Here is a 26,657-nt window from a genome sequence, read left to right as displayed (position 1 = left end):
TCAGTGCTAGATTCCATATATATATGTTCAAAGTTAATTTAATTATCTTGGAGCCCAACTACCCCAGGAGGCTCCAGTGAAAAGGACAGTGTAACCTCAGACTTGGACCTTGCAGGCTGAACAAAGTTAGAAAATTATGAACAGCATATCTAACATGGGTACTAAACAAATAAATACTGAAGTATCAGTATCATCATTTTATTCCATAATGTTACCTTTAAGATGTTTTGAGAGTAGGAAATCTCTATTGACCTTAGGCAGGTATTAAAAAGTTCTGATGTTGCCCCTTTGTAGCTTTCATATCTTTTCATTATAAATTAATTGCAGAAACTTTGAGTCATTCATCCTATTTTGAATCCTTCCACTCCCAGAGGGAAGAGTACCTGAAAATAACTTTTTATCTGAAGGACAAATATTTCTACCTCTTTGCATTATTTGTAGTGCCTCTAAACCATTTCTTTGTAATCCCTATAGGGCTACAGAGTTGGCCTGAAGGTACCCTTTATTTGTTCACATTCCTGTCGGTAGTAACCTTGCTCCCTGTAGTTGAACTCTTTCTGGTGGTTGTTGAGATTCATTCTCTTTTCCTTTGTTAATGACTGGAAAGCTAAATTTTGCGCCTCTTATATGGATCTCTTTCCCTCCTTCGTACTTCTTAGTAAAGTATTAAATGTTAACTCTTTGTTGGGACTATGTTCAGGTTTAGCTCCCCTATCCCAATCCCCACACTAAATCAACCAGATAAATGTGAGATGGCTCTCACACAGTCTTGCACATTTAAAAGTAAATTTTAAAAATCCTCTCTCACTCAGGGCTCCCGCAGGTAGCTTGGTTGAGCGTCCAGCTCTTGATTTCTGTTCAGGTTATGATCTCAGAGTTGTGGGATTGGGTCCTGCTTTGGGCTCTATGCTGAGCCTGGAACCTGCTTAGGGTTTTCTCCCTGCCCTTCACTTGTGTTTGCTCTCTCTCTCTCTTTCTCTCTCTTTACCCAAAAAAAAAAAAAAAATCCTCTCTTGAGAGATTCTCCTATTTTTATATTATTTTTATTGTTTTATTTTTTATTTTTTAAAATTTTAATTCCAGTATGCCTTATATTTTTAGAGGTTGTTATACATCTCTAAAAAAGTTAAGACATTTTTTGTAAGTATCATTTGTGGATTCTTTTCTCCTTGCATTATTGATTTGACCTAGTGGAAGTAAATTGGTTTTTTTTTCTGTGAATATATATTTTGACAGTATGTGCTATTTTGATAATGGAGTTGCTTTCTGGAATAATTATAAAATTTAAGGTAATATATCATTTTATTTTCACTTAAAATGTATCTTCAGTTTTCTGTAGTACATAAAGTTCTCCACAGTTGCATTATATAAAATACTATGTTACTGAATAGATTGGAGTCATAGCAAAATTCATGCTTTTATCTGTAGTAGAAAGAATACTTATTAATGGAGTTATTAAATTAGAACCCTATTGACATAAAAGATTAACCAGTAAGGCCAAAGCTAGGTTATTACCAGATGTACAATAGTAAGTATATTTAACAGGAATTATAAAAATTATTCTTGGGGAATAAGTCTTTGATTTTTTTCTGTATGGGTCATGTTGTTTCTTCCGTTTTGGCTTCTTCACATAGCCTCAGAGCTCTAATAAGGATTTTAAATTTAAAAAAATAAAATAAGGGGCACCTGGGTGGCTCAGTGGTTAAAGCCCCTGCCTTTGGCTCAGGTTATGATCCCAGAGTCCTGGGATGGAGTCCCATGTTGGGCTCTCTGCTTAGTGGGGGAGCCTGCTTCCTCTCTCTCTCTCTCTCTCTCTCTCTCTCCTTCTCCACCTACTTGTGATCTGTCTGTCAAATAAATGAATAAAATCTTTAAAAAAATGAAAAATATAAAAAATAAAATAAAACCAATGAAACAAAAAGATTTGGGGCAAAAAGAAAAAGACGTTAACATTTTTAAAAAATATATAAACATTCCAAAAGGTACTAAGGTCTCTCTCTTTTTTACTTATATCTGTTGCATTTATGCAACTTTCTTTATCTCAAGTTATAATATACAGTGCTTAAGTTATTTTTATGATTGTCTTAAAGGCTTTCCTTTTTTTTAAGTTTTGAATTTAATCTCTATACCTCGTGTGGGGCTTGAACTCACAACCCGAGATCAAGAGTTGTATATTCTTCCAACTGAGCCAGCCAGGTGCCCCAAAGGCTTTCATTTTTTAAAAGCGTTGGGGAAAGAGGACTATACTAGTAGTCAGGAGAATGACATTAATTAGCAAGGATATCTTGAATGAATCATTTGATTTTTTTTCTAAAATTTGTCCTATTTATTATAAAGGGGTTAACCAGATCATGCTTCAGTATTCAATTTTTCTCAAATCTCGTAAGGTGAATAAATGAGAGCCTTTATAGTCTTCATTAATTAAGAAATACAGGAAAGAAATTCTGCCCATTTCCAGTCCCTTTTTAGATCAGAAACCCTTACTTAATTTTAGTTTTCCTGCGTCTGTACCATTGTTGCCTAAGTTCCCAAAGTTGGGATTCTGCTGATTAATCCATACCATTTAATCTCATATCTCTTTAACCTTTATTATTAAAGTGTCCTGTCCTTTTTTTTTTTTTTTACTTTACCTTACAGATTCTCCCCTTCTTAACCAACTGAGCCACCCAGGCGTCCCAAGATTCTCCCCTTCTGATGAAAGGACAGAATGCATCATTTTGAAGTAAAATCTCTCCTTTATCTCTTAAAAGAACCACAAAATCTTTCTCTACTCTTTTTATTATTATCATTTGGGATGAGGAGAAAGGAGAATAAGGTTGGACATGATCTAGTAATTTCCAGACCTCATGTTAATGTCTGTTGCATGCTCTTCTCACAACAACATATTGCCAGTGTTTGACCTGGTTCTAATTTTTTTTTTTTTTCTGAAGTAGTTAAAAATGAGTTTTGCTTCCTCCCTTTACTTCTTCCCTGCATTCAGTAAGTGGCCCATTATATGACAATTGATTAACCAGATATTGGATGATATCAGGGTAGTGTCAGAACTAGAGAGCACTCAACCAGCCATTGCTGTCTTCCCTTCTCTTAGTTAAGACCAAGTTACTGTGACTTTTTATATTCAGTTGATCATGTGAGCTGTGGAAGTCAATTTTCTCCCTTTGCATCTCTTCAGCTTTCTTTTTATGGTTATATTTGTCTTGGACTAGATACTATTGTTCTGAAGTACACTTGTGCTTTTGTGTAGAAAAAAAATGTAGTTACTCTTTTTAAAACTTTTTGTTGTGTATAACATTTCATGTAAGATTAATTGAATTGGATGCATTTTGATTGGAAAATTTTAGAAGCCTGCAGCCGGGAAAATTTATGAGTATATGTTTTACCTGCAGCTAGTGTAAAAATATTTTAAAGACAAGTTTTAAGTAATATCTTTTAAAGGCATTTAAAAAACCCTATTTTTTCTATTACTTCTGAAGTCACTGAGTAATACTGAGTGGCAATGAAGAAATTATGTTGAGGTTTTTTCAAAGAGCTGCTTCTGATAGGAAAATGCTTAGTAATGATGAAGACACACCCTCCAGTTCAGTGGCCATTTTGTAGTGTAGCTCTTCTGGAGAAACAAGTGGGAACCATCAAAGAAAGAAGTGTATGGATCAAAAGAATATGGGCAGAAGTCAATAAATTTTTCATCTAGGTCAACTGGAGAAATTAAACTATGCTGCCCGTGAGTAGTAGTTTATTTAATAAATAGGACCAATTTTTATGGATGCTTTTTGCTTACTTAATCTTCTTGATTTCTGTGATTAGATTTTGCTTTGTTCGTATTGAGGAACAATTAAATTAATACTTGGATTCAAGGCTTTGGGTGTAGTAACTTAGAAGTTATGTTGAAATGTGTTAACTCCAAAAGTATTCCCTGTTATTTCATAGTCAATCTTGCAAGGTACTTTTTTATGATATTATCTGTCCAAGGTTTAAGATTGGGAGTGGGGGAGGCAGTGAGTTGTTATTTTCAAATTATACTTTCTGATTGCATACTGATTTAAAGATAAGTGAGAAGTCTGTAGAAATTCAGTATATTGGCAATATAATTAATAGTAATGGGGAAATTTATTTTGTAGGGTTTGTTAATTATGACAGTTTTAGCTCTTCATTAAAAATAGAAAAAATAGCTACCTTGTGTAATTTGGTAATGACAGTCTTCCTCATCAGCTTATTTTGTGGTATTCTGCAGTTAGCCTGGAAGAAATAAGGGAATCAGCAATTAACTACAGGAATTCCTCCTTTTTCATTAGATTTTCCCAGGAAATTGCTGTTCTATATGTGATAATTACATTTAGACCTATAGCTTTAAATTATATTCAAAGATAAAAGAATCAAAATATTTTTAATTGCTAATAATCATTTCCAGGCTAATATTCTCCATCAAATGCCCTTAATTACAGACATCTTTTCCTTAAAGATTTTGTTTTGAATAAAAGATCTTTTAGAGATTCCTTTGACGTGGCAGAAACTTATAAAAATATTTAACATTATAGTACTTTCTCTTCTGAAGAAATAAAAAATGGATAAAAATTTTAAAGAAAAGTTACCCATAAGTAATTTGATGAATTCTTTTAACAAGGGAATGGAAACAAAGGCTTCTAGGTAAGTACAGGTTTATTATAAGTTGAGGTGTTCATTAACTAAGTCACTTTTCCATTATACAATTTCATGTCTTTGTGCCAGTGCCTCCTGCCTCCTACCGCCTTCTATTAGTAGCTAACTGCCTTTTCCTATTGCTTTTTGTGTTTAATATAGAGTTGCAGAGATCAGATGACGTCTGACGATAGTTAGCATTTTATCAGACCTAATAGTATGGCTTTGATGTAGTACTGATATTTTAAGTAATGAAACTGTGTAATAGTTGACTAGATCAACTATTGATCAACTATTGTGTAATAGTTGACTAGATCAACTTTTTATATAGGAAAGAACACAGGATCATTCTAGTCATTTGCTAAACTAACAGTTCAAAACCTTTTAAATCAGGCCTTATGCTGGGCACCTTTTCCACACAAATGACACATGAATATATTCTTATTATAAAAAAGTCAAATAATACAGGGAAAGCATTAGCTGACCCTTAATCCTCCTTTTCTTCCCCTGTTCCTCTTATCTTCCCAGAAGTAATCACTGATCACTGTAACCAGTTTTATTCCAGATCGTTTAGAGTGTGATTTATTCATATATATATATATATGCAAATATATGCATAATACCATAGGAATGTATCCTTTGACTTTTTAATAATGTAAGTGGGGTTCTTCAATGGCTATAGTAGTCACTATTCTTATATGTACATTTAAGCATTCTTTTATAATTATATCCATAAAATAGATAGCTAGTAGAATTGCTAAGTCAGTGGATATATTTATATTTTTATAGATATACTCCCACTTATAGTGTACGAAGTATCTTTTTCCTCATACCCTTGCCAACACTAAACATGATCAAATTTAACTGTTGACAACTACCAGATTAAAATTATATATTTGTTTGAATTTGTACTTCTTCTATCAAGGATAAAGTCTAATATGTTTTTGTTTGTATTATTCCATTTGTATTTTTTTTTCTTTGAACTGCCTTTTTCTATCCTTTGCCCATATTTTCAGTTTTTACTATTTTTTTATTGGATTATACAGTCTTAGTGTAAATTAAAGGAATCAGTATTGCCATATGTTGGCCATATTTTCTTTCTAGTGTCGTAAGAGGGGTTTTTTTTTTTAAGATTTTATTTATTTGTTTATTTATTTGACAGAGAGAGGGAGATTACAAGTAGGCAGAGAGACAAACAGAGTGAGAGAGGGAAGCAGGCCCCCTTCCGTGCAGAGAGCCCGATGCAGGGCTTGATCCCAGGACCCTGAGATCATGACCTGAGCCGAAGGCAGAGGCTTAACCCACTGAGCCACCCAGGTGCCTCATAAGAGTTGTTTTAAAGTGGGTTAAAGTCGCTGCCTTCGGCTCAGGTCATGACTCCCAGAGTTCTGGGATCGAGCCCCATATCAGGTTCTTCGCTCGGCGGGGAGCCTGCTTCCTTCTGTCTCTCTGCCTACTTGTGATCTCTGTCTGTCAAATAAATAAATAAAATATTTAAACAACAACAAAAAAACCCAGTGAGCTGGACTTGAAAGTAATTTGTAAGAATCAAATAGTATTGTTTTTATAGTCCAAAATTCTTTGCAGCCAGTATTAAGGTTGTGTAATCTGAGGTAAATACATATGAATTATAGCTCATCTGAAGAGGAGAGATTGAAAATAAATATTACCAGGAGAGTTATGATGTATTGAATTTTCTAACTTCATCTGTTAGATAATTTTAAAATTAACAAGTCCAGTTTCTGGTCCGAAAAAAAAAAACTATGTAAAGTACTATATTCAACTGAGTTAATGAATTAATTCTACATTGTTTATAGTGAATAAATTACAGCTTTGGCTCTATTGGTGACTTGTATTTTCAAATCCTGGCTCTATCATTTACTCTTTCTGTGACCTTGGCCAAGTTACTTGGTCTCTATATGTCTTATTTTCCTCTTATCTTAAATGAGCTCTGCCTCATAAAGTTATTACAAAGACGAAATGGGTTAGTAACATACAAATGCTTAGAAATGTGCCTGGCACAGTGTAGATACCCAGTAAATGGTGCTGCGTTGTTGCTGCTGTTTGGGGAGAAATTAGTAGAGAGAGAATCAACCAAACAGATGTGAACTGATACTGACCATTCTCTTGTGAGAAAAAAGTGCATCTCATTATTATCAAACAGAATTAGCCACTTAGTACTGACATCTCCAGACCAGAGGTAAACACTGCTGTAACCTAAGAAATGGGCTGATAGAGCAGGTCAAGGACAATTTCCAGACTCCCACTACTTATGGACCCCAAAGCCTGTGGAAAACTGCAGTGCTGGAATACTTGCTTAATTGTGTTTGTGTGATCTTGATCATATCGACTCTGTCACCCTTGGTGACTGGATTTCTAAATTGGTACCCTGTTACCTGTTGATTATTTTTCTTTGCCTTTATACTTGAAATTTTTCCTTTGGTTTCTGCCTGAATTATTCCCAATTGTTACTTTATTAACCCTTGGCTAATAAAAACAGAACTCTCTTAAGGATGAGTAAACAGAAAAATCATGGAGCCCGGAGATCATAAGAACAATTCTATGACGATTTGGAGTTACCACTCTCCAAGATATATTCACAGAAGGGGGGGAAAATCCACATATGTGTTTCCAGATTCAAGTGACCATAGTTCTATGAAACCGAAGTCCACCAGTGAAAGGGGAATAATTTGAGATGAGGACAACCTGAAGAGAGGGAAAAAAATATGACTGAATTAATAATTATACCATGCAGGACCAGCATTTTGAACTTTATAGAATATAAAATCTGGTGTGGCAGTCATTTCGTGATCTGTTGGCTTTCCATACCTGAATATTAAAACAAGTGTTTTTTTTTTTTAGAAGATTTTATTTATTTATTTGACAGAGAGAGAGATGACAAGCAGGCAGAGAGGCGGGCAGAGAGAGAGGAGGAAGCAGGCTCCCTGCTGAGCAGAGAGCCCGATGGGGGGCTCGATCCCAGGACCCTGAGATCATGACCTGAGCGGAAGGCAGCGGCTTAACCCACTGAGCCACCCAGGCGCCCCTAAAACAAGTATTTTAAAACAATAAGGGGCACCTGGCTGGCTCAGTTGGTAGAGCATGCAACTCTTGATTTCAGGGTCATGAGTTCAAGCCCCACACTGGGCATGGAGGTTAATTTTTTTTTTTTTAAGATTTTATTTATTTATTAGACAGAGATCACAAGTAGGCAGAGAAGCAGGCAGAGAGAGAGAGGAAGGGAAGCAGGCTCCCTGCCGAGCAGAGAGCCCGATGTGGGGCTTGATCCCAGGACCCTGAGACCATGACCTGAGCCGAAGGCAGAGGCCCAACCCACCGAGCCACCCAGGCGCCCCGGAGCTTAATTTTAAAAAGGAAAAAAAAAAAAAAAAGACAAACAAGAAAAGACTTGGTTCTTCCTTCTAAATACCCTTTTTTTTCAAAGAGAATTTTGTGTTATTAAGGGTGTAGGCTTTGGCCTCAACATCAGCTACCTTTACATTCTTGCTGGGTGATCTTAGACAAGTTATTTAATTTCCGTATGCCCTAATTTCCTTCTAAAATTGGAGGAGTAGTAATAATTTGTCTTTAGAAGTTTGCTGTTAGGAGTAAATAAGGTATTATAAAACATCCTTAAGGCCTGCCATATAAGCAACCCGAGAAATGTTAACTGTCTTTACTCTTACTCTTACTATTTTCCAGCTTTGGCTATATGCTTTTTTAAAATATTGGCCTCTCTGAGGGCCCTCTTATCGTCTCTGTATTATCTCTAGCTCATCTTATCATCTATTTATGATTCTATACCTGTACATTACCCTGTGGGTTTGCCACCATATCTATTAGCTAAAAGCTCAGATCTGTGCTCCGATAGGGCAATTTCCTGATCTCCAGACGTTTTAGGTCTAAGTTATTCATGTTTGAGTGTATCACAGTCTCTCTCTTCAGAATTTTGTTCTGCCGCTATTTTATATTTAAGTAAATAGCATCACCTAATTGTCCAAACCAGAAATCTAGGTAGGAGTCATCTTGGCCTCCTCCCTTGCCAGCCACTTTCAAGCATAAATGGGTACTAACCAAATTTGGAGAGCAGGTATTCACAAACTAATGAATGTTGGTTATGTTTTGGGAGAGGAAGTAGAGGTGAAGGGTAGGATGAAGGTACTTTTTATGTCTTTTTTGTTTTTTGAATTTTTATTTAAAAATAGCAAAACACTAAAAAAGAAAAGCTACAAGTTTAGGCAGTTGAACTTAATTTCCTTTTATAGCTAAGAAAAAAAGTTTATAACTTTTTCTTGACTATTCCCAGTGAGAAGTTAATGGCAGAAAATTCCTGTAATTTAGTACCAGACATATAGTAGGTACTCAATAAATATTTGATTAAAGATAAGCGAGCAAGTGATGATTGCCATGTGTTTCCCCTTTTCTAGCTAAGTGATTTTTCCAGTGGAATGCTGTTTGCACTCAGTCAATGGCACCTAGAAGACAGAGCAGATAGTTGGTAAGAAACCAGAATCAGAATTTGACCAATAGTTAGTGTAGACCACAAAGTGCTTTTCTAAGAGGGCACAGCTCTGCAAACCACTCCTTCTGGGAAAGAGAAGGAGAGAGTCCATATGGTGCATCAGAGGTAGTGTGAAAAGAGCATCTACGGTTCTGTGGGCTGATCCTTAGCCTGATGAAGGTGCTTGATGTGAGCCTATAGCACTGACAGGGATGTGCCTGTAACCAAAGGAAATCACTTTTGATGGCTGGTTTAAAAAAAAAAAAAATTTTTTTAAGGTTTTATTTATTTATATGACAGACAGAGATCACAAGTAGGCAGAGAGGCAGGCAGAGAGAGAGCAGGGGAAGCAGGCTCCCCGCTGAGCAGAAAGCCTGATGCAGGGCTCAATCCCAGGACCCTGAGATCATAACCTGAGCCGAAGGCAGCGGCTTAACCCACTGAGCCACCCAGGCACCCCTGGTTAAAATTTTAATGTATAAATTTGGATGCAGTTATTTTTGAAGATAACTCATTTCACTCTTAGAATGCCTATTGAGGTTTAGATTACAAGTCATGGAAAAATAGCTAATTTCCCATTTTGGTTTTTGCCTTTTTAATCTATCATTCCCAGAATAAAAATTAAGAAAAAGAGCTGCTGGGCTACTTATTTCTTGTGAAATTTTTCAGTCTGATTCCTTATGCTCTAAAACAAGGTTTTTCAACTTCAGCACTATTGACAGTTTGAGCTGACAAAGAGTGGGGTTTCTCCTGTGCATTGTACGATGTTACATAAGCATCCCTAACCTCTGCCCACTCTTTGCCAGTACCATTCCTCCCCTCCTCAGTTATAACAACCAAAAATGTCTTAAGACCTTGAAGTTGGAGGATGGGGGCAAAATCTACTTTGAGGACTTCTGCTCTGTAGGAACATACTGTTTGGTTGTGGTTTTGGTTTTTTGTTTTTTGTTTTTAACTGTCTTAATGCTGTTTTTAAAACATGGTCCAAAAGTCACATAATTGAGACTTGCTTATTCCCCAAACTTTTCATTAGTCAGTGGAAAGTGAATATGAATGATTGACATTGAAAGGTAATTATTCATTTATTCGTATCTCCACTGAGACTGGTAACTTGAAATCTTATTGCTAGAGGATATCTTTGACATTTGTTATACTTGGTGGTAGTATTGAGTGACCTGGTCATTGTTGCAGAAAATTTGCCAGTGCAAATATTTGCCCAATAGTATATGAACACTTTTTACACATAGAGTATTATGTGCATGTGTTATAGTATGTTAGTTGGTGCTGGTGTGGTTTCATTTAAAGATATAACTAAATTAATATTTGCTTTTTGTTATATTCTCTTTCAGTAGATATTAGAAGCTCTACTACCATTATATGGAAATTTGAAAAGACACAGATGTTCTGTTCTAAAATTTAATAAGCTTATCTTTTCCCCACATTAAAAGAGAAAGTTGAATTTTCTTAATTTTACATTTTTTTGCATGTTACTTTCTTAAATCATTTATACCAGATTCTAGGAAAACTCGACATCTGATTATTTATTTATTTATCTATTTGTTTAAATTCAAGTAAGTTAACATATAGTGTTGTATTGGTTTCAGGAGTAAAATTTAGTGATTAATCACTTACCTATAACGTGCAGTGCTCATCACAAGTGCCTTCCTTAATGCCCATGATGAATTTAGCCCATCCTCCTACCCACTACACCACCAACAAACCTTCCCTTTGTTTTCTGTAATTAAAAGTGACTAATGGTTTCCCTCCCTCTGTTTTTTCTTACTTTATTTCTCCTTCCCTTCCCCCATGTTCGTTTACCTGTTTTATTTCTTAAATTCCACATATGAGTGAAGTCTTAGGATATTTGTCCTTCTCTGACTGACCAATTTTCCTTAGCATAATACCTTCTAGTTCTATCCATGTCACTGCAAATGACAAGATTTCATTCTTTTTGATGGCCAAGTAATATTCCATTGTATGTATATACCATATTTTGTTTATCCGTTCATCAGTCAATGGATAGTTGGGCTCTTTCCATAATTTGGCTATTGTTGATAGCACTGCTATAAACATTGGTGTGCAAGTGCTCCTTTGGATGAGCATTTTTGTATCCTTTGGATAAATACCTAGTAGTACGATTGCTGGGTCATAGGGTAGTTCTATTTTTAACTTTTTGAGGAATCTCCATGCTGTTTTCCAGAGTGGCTGCATCAGCTTGCATTCCCACCAGCAGTGCAAAAGGGTTCCCCTTCCTCTGCATCCTCACTAATACCTGTTGTTTCCTGAGTTGTTAATTTAAGCCATTCTGGCCAGTATGAGATAGTATCTCATTATGGTTTTGATTTGTATTTCCCTGATGTTGAGTCATGTTCCTTTTTTTTTTTTTTTTCCCAATCTGTCTGTTAGTCATTTGTATGTCTTCTCTAGAGAAATGTCTGTTCATGTCTTCTGCCCATTTCTTAACTGGACTATGTATTTCTTAGATGTAGAGTTTGATTAGTTCTTTATAGATTCTAGATACTCCCTTTGTCCACTAGGTCATTTGCAAATATCTTCTCCCATTCTGTTGATTGCCTTTTAGTTTTGTTAATTGTTTCCTTTACTGTTTCCTTCACTGTGCAGAAGCTTTTTATCTTGATGAGGTCCTGATAGTTCATTTTTGCTTTTTCCCTTGCCTCCAGAGACGTATCAAGTAAGAAGTTGCTATGGCCAAAGTCACAGAAGTTGCCTATTTTCTCCCCTAGGATTTTATGGTTCCTGTCTTACATTTAAGTCTTTCATTCATTTTGAGTTTATTTTTGTGTATGGGGTAAGAAAGTGGTCCAGTTTCATTTTTCTGCATTTCGCTGTCCAGTGTTCCCAATACCATTTGTTGAAGAGGCTTTTTTTACCCCTCATTCGATATTCTTTCCTCCTTTGTTGAAGATTAGTTGACCATATAGTGTGGGTCCATTTCTGGGTTCTGTATTCTGTTCCTTTGATCTGTGTGTCTGTTTTTGTGTCAGTACCATACTGTATCAATGATTACAGCTTTGTAATAGAGCTTGAAGCCTAAGATTATGATGCCTCCTGCTTTGCTTTTCTTTTTCAACATTACTTTGGCTCTTTGGGGTCTTTTCCGGTTCCATACAAATTTTAGGATTATTTGTTCTAGTTCTGTGAGAAATGCTAGTGTTATTTTGATCAAGTTTGCATTGAATGCGTAGATTGCTTTGGGTAGTATAGAGATTTAACAATATTTGTTCTTCCAATCCATGAGCATGGAATGTTTTTCTATTTCTTTGTGCTTCAATTTCTTTCAATGTTCTATAGTTTTCAGCATACAGATCTTTTAACTGGCATCTGACTTTTTAAAACTAACAATGGACTATAAAAATTATACATAAAAAGAAAGAATAATACAGTGAAAGTTCCGTGTACCCAGCTTCAGCTTGAGCAGGTGTTAACTTTTTGCCAAACTGATCTGTTCCTCTTCCACCCCTACCTTTTTTCTTGGACTCTTTCAAAGAAGATCCCAAACGTTACCTAATTTCACCTGTAAGTACTTCCTTATACATCTCTAACAGATCAGTATGTTCTCTTTTTTAAAAAATGCTAACTCCCATATAATTATTTAATAAAATTAGTAATAATTCCCTAATACTTTACCAGCTAGACCCTAAGATCTGACCTTCACTACTCCCCTGCTTCTACCTACTGACTTTTGTCCCACATTATTCCTTAACTTCTTCTTTCAAGCTTATCTTTTAGGTCAGGCAAAAGAACTGAAGGGCGTAACATCCCACTATATAAACTGAAACTACCCCTCAAGCAGTATGGACTGCCTGGACAAACAATTCTGTACAGCCCAGATCACCCAGACTGGTTTCAGTTTAACTCTCAGCTTGCACCTACACAGTTGGACCATGTGTGGAGTGATGAACAATTACCTTTACCTCATTCTAATACTAAAACTTCCATCCAAGAAGGAGCACAAGCCTCATTTATAGAACATAAGATATATAAGGGCATGTTTCCTTTTTTTTTTTCAAGATTTTATTTATTTATTTCCCAGAGAGAGAGCACATGCAGGGGAGTGGCAGGGAGAGGGAGAATCAAGCTTCCCGCCGAGCAGGGAGCCCCATGTGGTGTTGATCCCAGGACTCTGGGATCACGACTCAAGCTGAAGGCAGATGCTTAACTGACTGAGTCCCCCAGGTATCCCTATAGTCATGTTTCCTTAAGACACATGCCCTGGCTTATGCCTGTCTTTAGTGGTGACAAGGCACCCCTATCTAAATATTCATTCTAATCCTAAATAAAAGAAACCAGTTCTCCCTTGTTCGGGGCTTCAGGCTTTGGAACCTATTCCCCATGATCTCCTCATTTTCTGCAAATAAAGTTTCCTTTGTGTGACAACTCACCTGGTGTAATTCCTGTCTGTGACTCACCAAGGAACAAACTCACATTAGTTCAGTTATAGTATCACCTAATAGCTAGTCTGCATTTGGATTTTGAGTATCTTAAGAAATGTCTTCTTGGGGTGCCTGGGTGGCTCAGTGGGTTAAAGCTTCTGCCTTCAGCTCAGGTCATGATCCCAGGGTCCTGGGATGGAGCCCCCCGTCAGGTTCTCTGCTCGGCAGGGAGCCTGCTTCCTCCTCTCTCTCTGCCTGCCTCTCTGCTTAGTTGGGATCTCTCTGTCAAATAAATAAATTTTAAAAAAATTTTTTTAAAAATTTCTTCTTATAATTGTTCAAACCAGGATCTAAACAAAACCCATACATCACATTTGAGTGATATGTCCCTTTAGTCTTAAGCAGTTTTCTCCACTTCCTCCACCTTTAATATATCACTTATTTGTTGAAGAAACTGGGTAATTTGCTATGTAGAATTTCTGTATTTTGGCATTTACTAGTTGCATAAGATAACATAGCATTTGATTTAGCACAAACTATAATATATTATTATAATATAGCATATTACTTTTATGTGCTATATAATATAATATATTATAGCATAATATAGCATAATAATATAATATAGCATATCACTTTTTTAATCTTGTTTGTCAGAGAACATTGTGAGTTTTGTTTTAGCACTTGAACAAATTTAAGAAACCCGTAGCACCCTTATTTTGTACTTAAGGAAGCTGGGACCAAGAGAGGATTTTCCAGAAACATAGCAGAAGACTCAATATTTTCCTTGGTAGTTGAAAGCAATGGTCCTATCAGAAGTATCATATGATGAAACATTAGTGAAGAACTTACCTGTTTTGTTTCGTTTTCTTCCCTGTGCCTAGATATTGTTTGGCATATAGAAGATGTTCAATCAGTATTTATTATTGAATGAGTTGCTTAATTCAGTCATGTTGTCATGTTGCCTGTTTCCTCTCCAGCCTAGAACCTGGAAGGTTACAACTTATTTTCTCTGTAATGTTTAAAGCAGTTTACAAGAGGGCCACCAGAGTGGCTTAGTCGGTTAAGTGTCTATCTCTCTCTCTCTTTTTTTTTTTTTTTTTAAGATTTTACTTATTTATTTGCGAGAGAGAGAGAGAGAGAGAGAGAGTGCGCATGTGTGGAGAAAGGTCATCGGGAGAAGCAGACTCCCTGCTGAGCAGGGAGCCCAGTGTGGGGCTGTATTCCGGGACTCCAGGATCATGACCTGGGCGGAAGGCAGTTGCTTAACCTGAGACACCCAGGCGCCCCAAGAGTCTGACTCTTGATTTTGCTCAGGTCGTGATCTCAGGGTTGTGGATCGAGCCCGATGACAGGCTCTGTGCTGACATGGAGTGTGGAGCCTGCTTAAGAATCTCTCTCTCCCGTTGCCCCTGCTCCACGCATGTGCACGCTCTTTCTCTAAAAAGAAAAAAATAAGTAAGTCAGTTTAGAAGAGAGAACAATGATGAAAGTATTTTACCCATCACCTCAATGTTGGCACCAGTTTATCTTCCTTTTTAAATGCAGACCAGCAATATGTTACTGGCAAACCAGCAATATGGTACCGGCACTTCTATAGAAAGTACCACAAATCATGTAGAAAGCAAACAATGCATTAAATGAGTGTTTCAAGCTTGATATATATCTTTCGGTGTGGGATCTGTTATCTTCAATGGGTGGGTGGGTGTGAGGTGCTGGTAGTCCCTGACTTAAATGAGTCATTTTCTTGAAGTGCTTATTCAGCAAAAATGTTGGGGTTTCCTGTCTGTTTTTGTTTATTTTTCTTACAAAAGTATGTTTCAGCCATCAGAAAAATCTCAGCACAACCAGAGACTCTTGGCTGTCTTTCACTTAGCAAAATTCTTTCTGGTGCTATGATGTGTGTTTTCTGTCAGCTAAAATTTACAGGAATAGTGAACCACAAGGATTTCCTGAGGAGAAGCTCCCACATGCTGTGTCTGAGGTTTCTCATATTTCTTTTGGCAACAGTAACATTCTCCAATACAACAAAATTATAGTTTGAGTCCAGTGCTAATAATTTCTCTTCAAGAAAACAACTTAACTGAAACATTTGTGGTTCTGTTTTGCTTGAACTCAGGAAAAAAGTTATAATAGAAAATTACCTATTATCACCTACTCTGCCTTACCCTTCACAAAAAAAGCCCTTTCTGAGGCTGCCATCAACCTATAATAAACACTATATGAAACATAGAAATTTCAGTGTATTTGTTCATAAGCCTAAATAGCCCCAGACCTGTAAATATAGTGGTTAGGGCTGTTGCAATGGGCGATCACATTTTAATATTAACACATTTGCCTTTTCACTCTCATTTGTCTATAGAATATGAAAAGCTCATCAGTATGGTTTTATATTCCATACTTAATTAACTTTTTCAAAACTATCACTTGTCGAGTTTCGTTATAGCTATTCTTTGTTAATGCAGTTAGCAGGAAAGACTGTTAAAATACTCCCTTTCCAGGGGCGCCTAGGTGGCTCAGTGGGTTAAGCCTCTGCTTTCAGCTCAGGTCATGTTCCCAGGGTCCTGGGATTGAGCCCTGCATCGGGCTCTCTGCTCAGCAGGAAGCCTGCTTCTCTCTCTCTCTCTCTCTCTCTCTCTCTCTGCCTGTCTCTCTGCCTACTTGTGATCTTTGTCTGTCAAATAAGTAAATAAAATCTTAAGGAAAAAAAAAATTCCCTTTCCGGGGCACCTGGATGGCTCAGTCAGTTAAGCATTTGCCATCAACTCAAGTCATGATCTCAGGGTCCTGGGATCAAGCACCATGTTGGGCTCTCTGCTCAGCAGGGAGTCACCTCTTCCTCTCTCTTTGATTCTCCTCCATTTGTGCTCTCTCCATCTCTGTATGTCTCAAATAAATAAATAAATAAATAAAATCTTTAAAAAACTAAAATACTCCCTTTCCAACCACATATCTTTGTTTGTTTAAGTAGGCTCCATGCTGGGCTTGAAGCCCAATGTGGGGCTTGAACTCACCACCCTGAGATCATAAGACCTGAGCTGGTATTGAGTCAGATGCTTAACCAACTGAGCTACCAAGGCGTCCCCAACTACTTACCTGTTTAAAGCTTGATTTTCTCTTTCTTTCTTTTTCTTTCTTTCTTTCTTTCTTTCTTTCTTTCTTTCTTTCTTTCTCTCTTTCCTTTTTTTTTTGTAAGGTTTTACAGTGAGAGAAACAGAGAGAGAGCACACGCAAGGGGAGGAGCAGGCAGAGGGAGAGAGTGAAGCAGGTCCCTGCTGAGCAAGGAGCCGGATATGGGATTCCATCCCAGGACCCTGCGATCATGACCTGAGTCCAAGGCAGACCCTTAACCAACTGAGCCACCCACGTGCCCCAAAGCTTGATATTCTATATATACTTCACCCAGAACAATAAATTGCAATACATTGAATGAAGAAGCATAAAAGAATCCACTTATCTCCTATTAAGCCAGATAATAAGGAGACTTGCAAAAAATGTAAAATAATCCACTTTGCTCAGTACTTTTTTTTCATTTTGGAAAAAAAAATTTTTTTCATTAAGTTTATATTATTACATTAGTATTATAATGAGTTTATTATTATTTTAAGTAAATTAATATTTTAAAAATTTTTAGTTTTAATTTCTAATATAATTTAGACATCCACAAAAACTCTTTTTAGGCTCTCAATAATTTTTATAACCTTAAACAGGTTTTTAGACCCATAAAAATCTGTGAAACACTAGTCATGATGTGGTTTTCTAAGATCTGTTAAATAGTACATAGGTTATTTGGTAGTTCCAGAGAAAAAGTGATAGTAATCTTAACCCCCAAACATTTTTTTTTAAACTAATAATAATTGTACCAAAAATCCCTTTGCACTCTTAAAAATCACTCATGTACTACGAGGTCTATTTTGATCAGTTCATCTTGGCCAAGGTTCAGTTCATTAAGCAAAGAATCTTTGTTTTTCATTGGTTTGTTAACATTGGTTAAATTTTACAGTTTATTTTGGCTCAAAAGTGATTGGAGCATAGAAATGAAACAGTAAAATAAATGCTACAACTCAGGATACTATCATAAACAATGACTAAGAGCTTTAGAGTTCATACAGTCTGAGTTTATATGTGTTAGAAAGTGGTCTGATTTGTAGAAGCAGTCTAAAAGAGAAAGTTCAAATATGAAATATGATGGTGACTGGAATTACATTCTGTCAGACCTGCAATGCCTTCATCCCTAGTCTCTGAAGTTTTCTACTCTGAAATTTTTCAAATACTTAGTTACATAAAGCCATGAAACAAAGCACAGTGATAGCCTTGGCAAGCCAGAATTTCCCAGAACTGTAAAACAGTTCTTTCTAGGGAGAAAATGTTAAATTCTATCACTAAAGATGGGGAAGAAACCAGAACTACTAAAGCATCATTCATAGTTGTGTAGCTCAAAGAGATGGGTGTCACACCTTTGACAAGATTATCATGAAACCAACCAAAAAGTTAATGAAAAGTTTAACATTTGTAGAAAAAGGAGAATAAGGTACTGAAGAAATTACTGTATCAGATGACACCATTGGACATTATTGGTATTATTCAAGGTAAATAATTAATGCTGCTGTTTTCTGCAAAATGTGAAGTAGCAGGTGTTCCAGCTTATGGTGTTCCCAACTGAGTAATGCTCTTAGTTGATGTGCAGAACATATACGGAGAACAAAGTATTCATTGTTTCTCTTCTGTTTAATCACGTTTAGAAGTATGTACAGATAATCCATTTTGTTATTTTGTGAGCTGTGACATAAACTGGAAAAGGAAGGGACTTTGGGGTCAGTGTTGACACAGCATCAGCCAAGAGTGTAGTAAGAAAGGTACTAGAATTTGAATGAAAAGTTTAACTCCATCCCCACCCGCCAAGCCTCTTGTCAGAGAACAGGTAGCAATTAAGAATATGCCTCAATATAGCGACTAAGTCTTTAATTAGAACAGGAGTCGGGATGCCTGAGTGGCTCAGTGGGTTAAAGCCTCTGCCTTCAGCTCAGGTCATGGTCCCAGGGTCCTGGGATCGAGCCCGGCATCGGGCTCTCTGCTCGGCAGGGACCCTGCTTCCCTCTCTCTGTCTCTCTGCCTACTTGTGATCTCTGTCTGTCAAATAAATTAATAAACTCTTCAAAAAAAAAAAATAAAAAAGAACAGGAGTCAGCAAACTAGCTGTTGGGCCATGTTTGTCCTCTGTTCCCCACCTGTTTTTCTGTGACTGGTGAACAAAGAGTGGACTTTACATTTCTAAATGGTTGGGGAAAATATCAAAAGAATGGTGCTTTGTGACACATAGAAATTATAAAAAGTTCAGGATTTCCATAAATAAAGTTTTATTGGAGCATAACCACACTCACTGGTTTATGTATTGTTGTGGCTGCTTTTGCACTACAGCAGCAGGATTGATTAGTTACTATAGAGACCATATGGCCTGCAAAGTGTGAAATATTTACTGCCTGGCCTTTTACAGAAAAACGTTGACAACCCTGGAATTAGAGTAACTCCACTTTGATCCATCTTATTTATTGTTTTTCCCCATGGGAGTTCACTTGACGAAAGGGTTCTACGGCCTTTAAAACAAGCTTTGTTGGTTTTTTTTAAGTATGTAAACTTTCCAAAAGGTCACCCCAACCGAACAAGCATTCTTGTTCTTTTGCCACTCTGGGGACAGAGCAGGGTGGAGTTCACAATTCATTTTGAAAATCCTTGAGTAATTCAAGGCAATATTTGAAGATATACTATGGGTGATACGAAGATTAACCATTTGTGCCACCAGAGATTTAAGTCTGGTAGAGAGATAAACGTACTTCTCCTTTTGTTATAATTTTTTGCATATTTTTCTCAAAGGAACATTAAACATAACTTTAAAAGGAGGCATTTTTTTCCAATTTTGAAAGTTTTTTTAAATTATTTTTATTATTATATAATGTATTATTTGCCCCAGAGGTACAGGTCTGTGAATCATCAGGCTTACACATTTCACAAAAGGAGGCATTTTATGTATCTTTTATTCTCTCAAGTTGATACCCAGCAAATTGCTACCAGTATAAGCAAATTCCCACTGCTTCTCATTTTCCCAAACTCAGGGACATAGTCCCTTAAAAACATTGGTCTCATTTAACTGCCTTTTCTCTGTTTCTGTAGCATCCAAAACAATCTTGCAATTAATGATTTACTTGATGTTTCTATACTAAACTATAAGGAAGTTTCCCTGGTGTCTTCCTCTCTAGACACAGGAGGGACTGTGTTATTTTAGATAGTATAGTATATAATATTTCAGAGTATTGGCTTTGGAGTCAGACCTATCCTGCATTCTGTATCTGAGTGAATCTGTTTCCTCTTCTATGAAATGGGAATTAACAATGATTATAACAATGATCATAATACTTTTTTAGGGTTTGTTGTGAACCTTAAGTGAAATGATGCATGGGTTGCCTGGGTGGCTCAGTAGGTTAAATTTCTGCCCTCTGCTTAGGTCATGATCCCAGGGTCCTGGGATTGAGTCCCGCACTGAGCTCCCTGCTCAGTGGAGAGCCTGCCTCTCCCTCTCCCTTGCTGCTCCCCTGCTTGTGCTCTCTCTGTCTCTCTCTGTCAAATAAATAAATAAAATCTTAGAAAAAAAGACAACAACAACGATGCAAGTAGAGTGCTAGTTAAGTTTTTGCCACGTGGTACTATGTTAGTTGTGTTGCTGTTTACTATAGTTTTGGTGGTGGTTGTTATTTTATCTCTACTACCTAACATAAGGTCTTTTTTAAAGTATTAAATATTTTTGTTGAATGGAATCAAGGTTTATTTTTAAAGAAGACTGAAAAAGTTAAAATTAAAGCTTACTGTTGATGCAGAAAATTGTCCCATAGGTTTTCATTTAACAGTGATGCCTATGTATCTGATGAGGTTGGAGTTTTTTTTGTTTTGGGTGTTTTTTGTTTTTTTTGTTTGTTTGTTGATTGGTTGGTTTTTGGGGTTTTTTGGGGTTTTTTCGGTCTGTTCCAAAACCTGTGCTGTTTCCACCTGGCTTGTATAAAGTTGAAGTGTAAATTGAGTGATTACTATGGGACAGGTATTTTTCTAAGTGCTTGTATATATTTAGTCCATATAAAAGCCCTACGAACTAGGTCTTATTTTTATTCCTATTTTAAGATGAGACAGCTGAAATACAGGATTATAAACTGTCATTGGATACTCAGCCAGTAAGATGCACAGTTGGGATTTGAACATATAGTCTAGCTCCAGAGTTTGTGTTTTTTTTTTTTTTTAATTTTTTTAAAGATTTTTTTTTTATTTATTTGTTATAGAGAGAGAGAGAGATACAGAGCGCAAGCACAGGCAGACAGAGTGGCAGGCTAGAGGCAGAGGGAGAAGCAGGCTCCCTGCCGAGCAAGGAGCCCGATGTGGGACTCGATCCCAGGACGCTGGGATCATGACCTGAGCCGAAGGCAGCCGCCTAACCAACTGAGCCACCCAGGTGTCCCAGAGTTTGTGTTCTTAACCACCATGTTCTAATGCTTTTATTACCCACTGAGTCTCTTGTTTGCCATAAGGTTGTATGTAAGATACAGCTTATTTTAGGTAAATTTCTTGAAGTTCTAAGTTTGTTTACAGTGCTGGGCATGTTGTAGATAATACATACGTGTGCTGATGAGTTAATGAATATGATGGCATGATAAAATTATAGTTAGTGCAGTATAATTATTGCTTAATTCTTAGCTTCAAGTAATAACTGCTTTTCACCTTGGGCCCTCTTAGGAACTATCTATAGCCAGGCTTGCCTCTTTTGAAGCAATCTACTCTAATAGTACAAATATTTGGGCAAAGAAAGTGCTTAACAAATCTATTTATATTCCTAAATTCATTTTTTCTTGTTGGTACCCACTCAGAAAAATCTGTGTTTAGAGTTTTTCCTTTTTTGGGTCTCTCTGTTGAATTGTTTGTAGATTTTTTTTTTTATTGTTAGTTGGCATTGTGACAGGTAATTCACTTTTTAAATGAGGAAGCTTTAAAGAATTCATGCATACTGGTCATGATAGTGAAGTTTGGTGTTGAGTTTGGCCTCCTAAACTTTTGAAGTAGTAACAAAATTGAAATTTGCTTAATTTTATATGTCTCTTTCAGAATTCTCCACTTTACCAGTACTTACAGGATCTGGGACACACAGACTTTGAAATATGTTCTTCTCTGTCACCAAAACTGGAAAAAGGCACAGTGACAGAGGGACAACAAAAGCCTCCTGCCAGAGCCCTGCCAAAAGTAAGAAAGCATGTTCATTCTCTATGATTAATCTTTTGCTCTTCACCTCACTGATTATTTAAACTGCCTTTATTCTTACCCTTGTAGGAAAAAAAAAAACACACACACACAACAAAAATCTTATAAGCACCTTCATGTCCTCTCCCACACTGGTTAAGACTTTATTTTTTATTTCATCAGTAGAACAGAACTGTTTAGATAAACATAAATCTTGCTGTTCTGTATTATCTCAGTAATTTCTATAATGAATAGAAATTAATATGATTGAGGATTAAAATATATTAATTCTTTAAATATTGAACTTGTTTGGAGGGAGCCAGAAAAATACATGCAAACCTTAATGAGAACTCAACCATTCTATATTTCTTGTATATTAATTAGAATATCTTTCTTTATATATTGTTTTGAAAGAGAGCACAAGTTATAAGAAAGCAAACTGATAACATATTTCATAAGCAATTTTAAGGATCTGTGATGGAGTGGGTATATTTACCTCAGTTTGTGACGCCCTTTATATATACGCAGTATCCTCTTATGCAATAAATATCTCAGTTGCTATACAACACTGTGAGGCTAAGATACTGGCAGAATATCCACTAATTAGGGTCTGTAAAATGCATTTACTAGATTTGTTTATGTTCTATTAGCCATATTTAATAAAATAAAATAAGAAAATTCCAGTACGTTTGAGTTTTAACAAAAGGAATTCTAATTTAATAGAAAAAATAAACCAGATTACCTCATTTCTTGAACATTCTAGTCTAATCAGTATTTTATTACAAGACATCATTATTTTTGGGAGGAGGCTTTTAAAAATTTCAATTAGTTGTTTACTCTGTGGTGATAGAGAGGGAAGGAGTTCTCTTTTCTCCTCTTCTTAGAAAAATCTAAGGTAACCAAGCTGGGCCCATTTGCAAGAGCAGAATAAATACCAGAGAAATGTTTTTTTAACTGATACTTACAGGGTAGGAATTAGAGAGTTAGAGCTTACGTGGATCAGAACAAGTTTGTTGTCCTCTGGACTTAAACTTTTTCTTCTCTGCTCCTTTCAAATGTGAATGTTCCTAGGGAGAGTTTTGAAAGCAAAACTGAAGGATATAGCTAATAGGTTATTTATAGATTAAAACTTGGATTTGAGATTACTTGGCAACCAAAGGGAAAGAATGGGCCAAGGGATAGTCTTAGGCAGGATATGGGCAATGGCCGTTTTTTGTTGTTCAAAGTTGAGTTTTACAGGTATTTAATCCTTTTCATTTATGATAGGTGTTTTTACATATAGAAGTGTTATTAATTTATAAATAAATAAAATGAGAGTTTAAGATTTACTAGTCCTCAGAAATTGAGAAATAGCTAGAGAATGTTTTTCGAAATTACCACATGTCTAGAAAGTTCCTTTGGTTTTCATAGTACACATTTCAATTGTATGAGCTATATTTTCTTAAAATGGAGTTTTTCTAAATCTGGGACAGCTAAATTTTAGAAAGATTTGTTGTATTATTTAATTCCTTCTCCAGGGATATATTTTCATAATTGCCCCCAAAGTTTTGTTAAAGCAGTGAAGTACCAGTTATTTTCTTTGGAAAGCAAAGTTTTTATATAAGATCGTGATCAAACTGTTGTTAGCCTTAATCGCCCTTAACTTTTATTTTTTAATGTTATTGTGAAGTACTTATTGAGTACTTTTACTGGGGTTCTCGTCGTGAATATTCATTCTTTGTATATTTTTCTAGTTCGTTTTCCTGTGGTTATTCTTAAATGTTCCTTCCATAAAGTTTGAGCATCAGGCCTCTTCTCTGCTTGGTCTATTTTTCTGAGTGATCTCATCTACTTTTTTGCCGTCATTGGCCACTTATGTGTATTCTCTGTCTTCACTGAGTTTTGGACATTTGCTAAACATTTTCACCTGACCTGTGTCCCCAGGAAACTCAAGATTCATCTGTATAAAACAAATAAGATATTCCTTCCATGACTCCCACATTAATTTGGTCACTAAATGATATATCAAGTGAACTTATTTTGTCTCTAACATCCAACCTTCTCATACCATCACTATTTTTTTGCTACCCTACTTGAGGCCTTTTTCATTATTTAGCTGGACTGTTAAATATCCTCCTAATCAGGCTTCTTGGCTACAGTCATTTCCTGCCAGTATTGCCTCTGCACTGTAGCCAGTTATTTTTCTTAAATGCTGATTTTTATTGTTTCATTTCCTTCTTAAAAGTCTTTGGTGGCTCCTCACAGCCTATAAGATAAAGTCTAAACTATTAGGGCATATAAGATCAAAGTCCTTTAAAACCTCTCTCAGTGGTCATTATCATTCCCTTCTTCCCTTGTGTCTCAGCATGTCCCAGACTATGCCACCATGCCACTGACATGCTTCCATGGCTGTCTCCTTTCTTCATCCTGTTCTTTTGCCCAGAATGTTCTTCCCTCCTTTGTTATATTCCTGCTTATCTGTTAGGGCATAGCTTCAGTGTTAGCACCTCTTGACCTCTTTTCCCACACTTCCCAGACTTTACATTGATTTGTAATTATTTATACCATCTCTTCTATGCTAAGTTCTTGAAAACAACAGTTACGTGTATTCATCATTGTTCCTATGACCCTTTTTCAGTACCCGGGATATAGTAACCACTCAATGAATGTAAACACCATTTACTAGCATGGAAATGGGCTATTAACATTAAGGTAATTTTGAATTTTTGGTTGATTCAGTAATATAACTTTTATTTCAGTATGAGATACTTTTTCTAAAATTGATTAAAGTGTCTTTCTACCTTAGCATTGTGGAATGAAATGTACATAGTATTTGAGAACTTGGAGCATCTTATGGTTTTCATTTTGAAGTACATACTATCATCATCTTGACATAGCTAATATAGAGTGTACCCAATAAATGGGCTACATCGGGATAACTTCTGAGTGCTCTTTCAAAAATTTGCTTTCAGGTCTCATTCAAAACTTAATTTTAAATTAATCTGAACCTATAGTTTGGGGACCCAAGAATATTTCTAACTAAAATCTCCAGGTACTTCTGATATGCAAGTAAATCTGGGAATTACTAAGGAGGATGAGACATATTGACAAAGGATATAACCTAGATGATTTTTTCCCCTCCCTTTTTCTAATAAAAATTCTGATTAATTAGAAATAAGTTATTTGGAGTTTTTCTGCTGTTTGGGTGTAGTTTAATAAATCCTATACAATGTTGTTCATCTCCTTCAGCAAGGCATCCTGTTAAAAGTGGCTGAAACCATCAAAAATTGGATTTTCTATCAGTACAATAAGAAAGATGACTTACTTCACAAGCTGGTAAGTGTTTGCTCTACTTCTTTTTGTCAGTTTTCAGGGCTCCAGTTTACTGACAGAATCTATTGAATCACAATTTGTTTTGCCACTGTTTTGGGCAGTGATTAATACTAAATAGAAATTCTGGGCAGTTCTCTGAAAGAAAACTGCTTGCTTCAGGAAGTGTTAATGAAGTTTGTTGGTATCACCTAAAAAAAAAAAAAAAAACCCAACAAATTCTTCAATAATTGTGGATATTTGAATTAGAATTTATTAGTAGTATTTCTTAGGACTCCCAGGAGGTTATTAGCCATTTAGAATAGAATATTCTGGTAGTTTTTGATACCTCTGTTAGGTTACCAATTTCCTGCTGTCTTCTTCCTCCATTGACAAGTATTCCTCTCTATAGGAAAGAAATATATCTGTTAGTGAGATCTTCTCCATTTTCATTAGGAGCAAAGTTTGGGCAAAATCAAAGTGGTTCCCCCCTCCCCTAATTCATTTATCATTAATCTATCATTCTCTGGCAACTTCATATGTAAAATGTAGTCTCCCAAGACTAATGATCACAGAATTTCCCAAAGACTTGGAATTGTGACCATTAAGAGTCTTTCTGATTCCTGTGAGGCTTGCTTTTTTTTCCCGCCCTATTCTGTCTACAGTAATAAATCTGGTGTTTGACCTCTGACCCCCAAGAGGAAGTGCTTCAACTTTGTACATCCTAAGCAATGCAAAATCCAGGTAGTATAGCTAAAAAATTAAAGTTAGGAAGTTCTCATGGATCTCAGAAGGAGTAATCAAGTCACAAGTAAGCAGATTTTAGGATCCTCTGCTGGCCTATGACCTGAAGATGATGATTATCATTCTTGCAAATTACCATTTATAAAGAGATGTTTACAAAGTGCTTTCACATTTTGATTTGGTAATCCAAACACCATAATGTTTAGTGCATTTTACCTATTGGAAAGCCTGAGATTCAGACAGTTCAGTTTGGTTTAAGAATACTTATGAAGTGAATTGTTAAAAAAATGTTCAACGAGAAAGTGATAGAGTTAGAATTTGAACTCAGGTCTCCTGTTTCAAAGCCTAGGCTCTCCATTGTTACATACTACCTCTCTAGCTTGAGTATTGTGTTGTGTTGACTGACTAAAATTACTTTTTTAGCAATCCAAATGGGCAAGTTCTCTGTTCAGGGTTTCATCTTTGTAGGTATGTTGAGAAGGTCAATGAAGTATCTTGTCATCTACGTAGAATATCATCTCTATCCAGGTGGAGCCATCCTCATTCTTCAGTGATACTAGGACTGTGGTAAGGTATATGGATCCGTATACATTTTTCTGTGGTTTAGTCGTGGTTGGCATAGTCCTGATCTTTTCATTCGTGGTCCTTTGTCACTGGCCACATGTTTCACTGTAAAGTACCAGTTTCTATATGCATCCTTTTTGTGCGTATATTACAGAGAACTGTAAGAAGTACATACCAAAGAAGTCATTTACTAGTAATGGAACAAGGAATTACCCTGCGGCTTCTGGAATGAGATGCTTGACTTTTCCCTTGACCACGAC

The 26,657-nt window shown here is 36.2% G+C and overlaps 1 protein-coding gene across 5 annotated transcripts in view; it reads left to right on the top strand.

The window, feature by feature from the left end:
* The window catches only part of VEZT (vezatin, adherens junctions transmembrane protein), a 67,105-nt gene that overhangs the window by 5,904 nt on the left and 34,544 nt on the right, over positions 1-26,657 (top strand). For 4 of the 5 annotated variants that reach the window (XM_032346721.1, XM_032346719.1, XM_032346720.1 and 1 more), the window contains exons 2-3: positions 21,670-21,804; positions 25,030-25,116. In XM_032346721.1, coding sequence (XP_032202612.1) covers positions 21,670-21,804; positions 25,030-25,116 — 222 coding nt within the window. Of the gene's footprint in view, positions 1-21,669; positions 21,805-25,029; positions 25,117-26,657 lie in introns of those variants that run through there. The other variant, XM_032346723.1, reaches the window with a different exon arrangement.

Source organism: Mustela erminea, chromosome 6 (assembly GCF_009829155.1).
Source record: "Mustela erminea isolate mMusErm1 chromosome 6, mMusErm1.Pri, whole genome shotgun sequence".
Lineage (NCBI taxonomy): Eukaryota > Metazoa > Chordata > Mammalia > Carnivora > Mustelidae > Mustela > Mustela erminea.
Note: the sequence above shows the minus strand (reverse complement) of the source record. Positions and strands in the feature narration are given on the sequence as shown.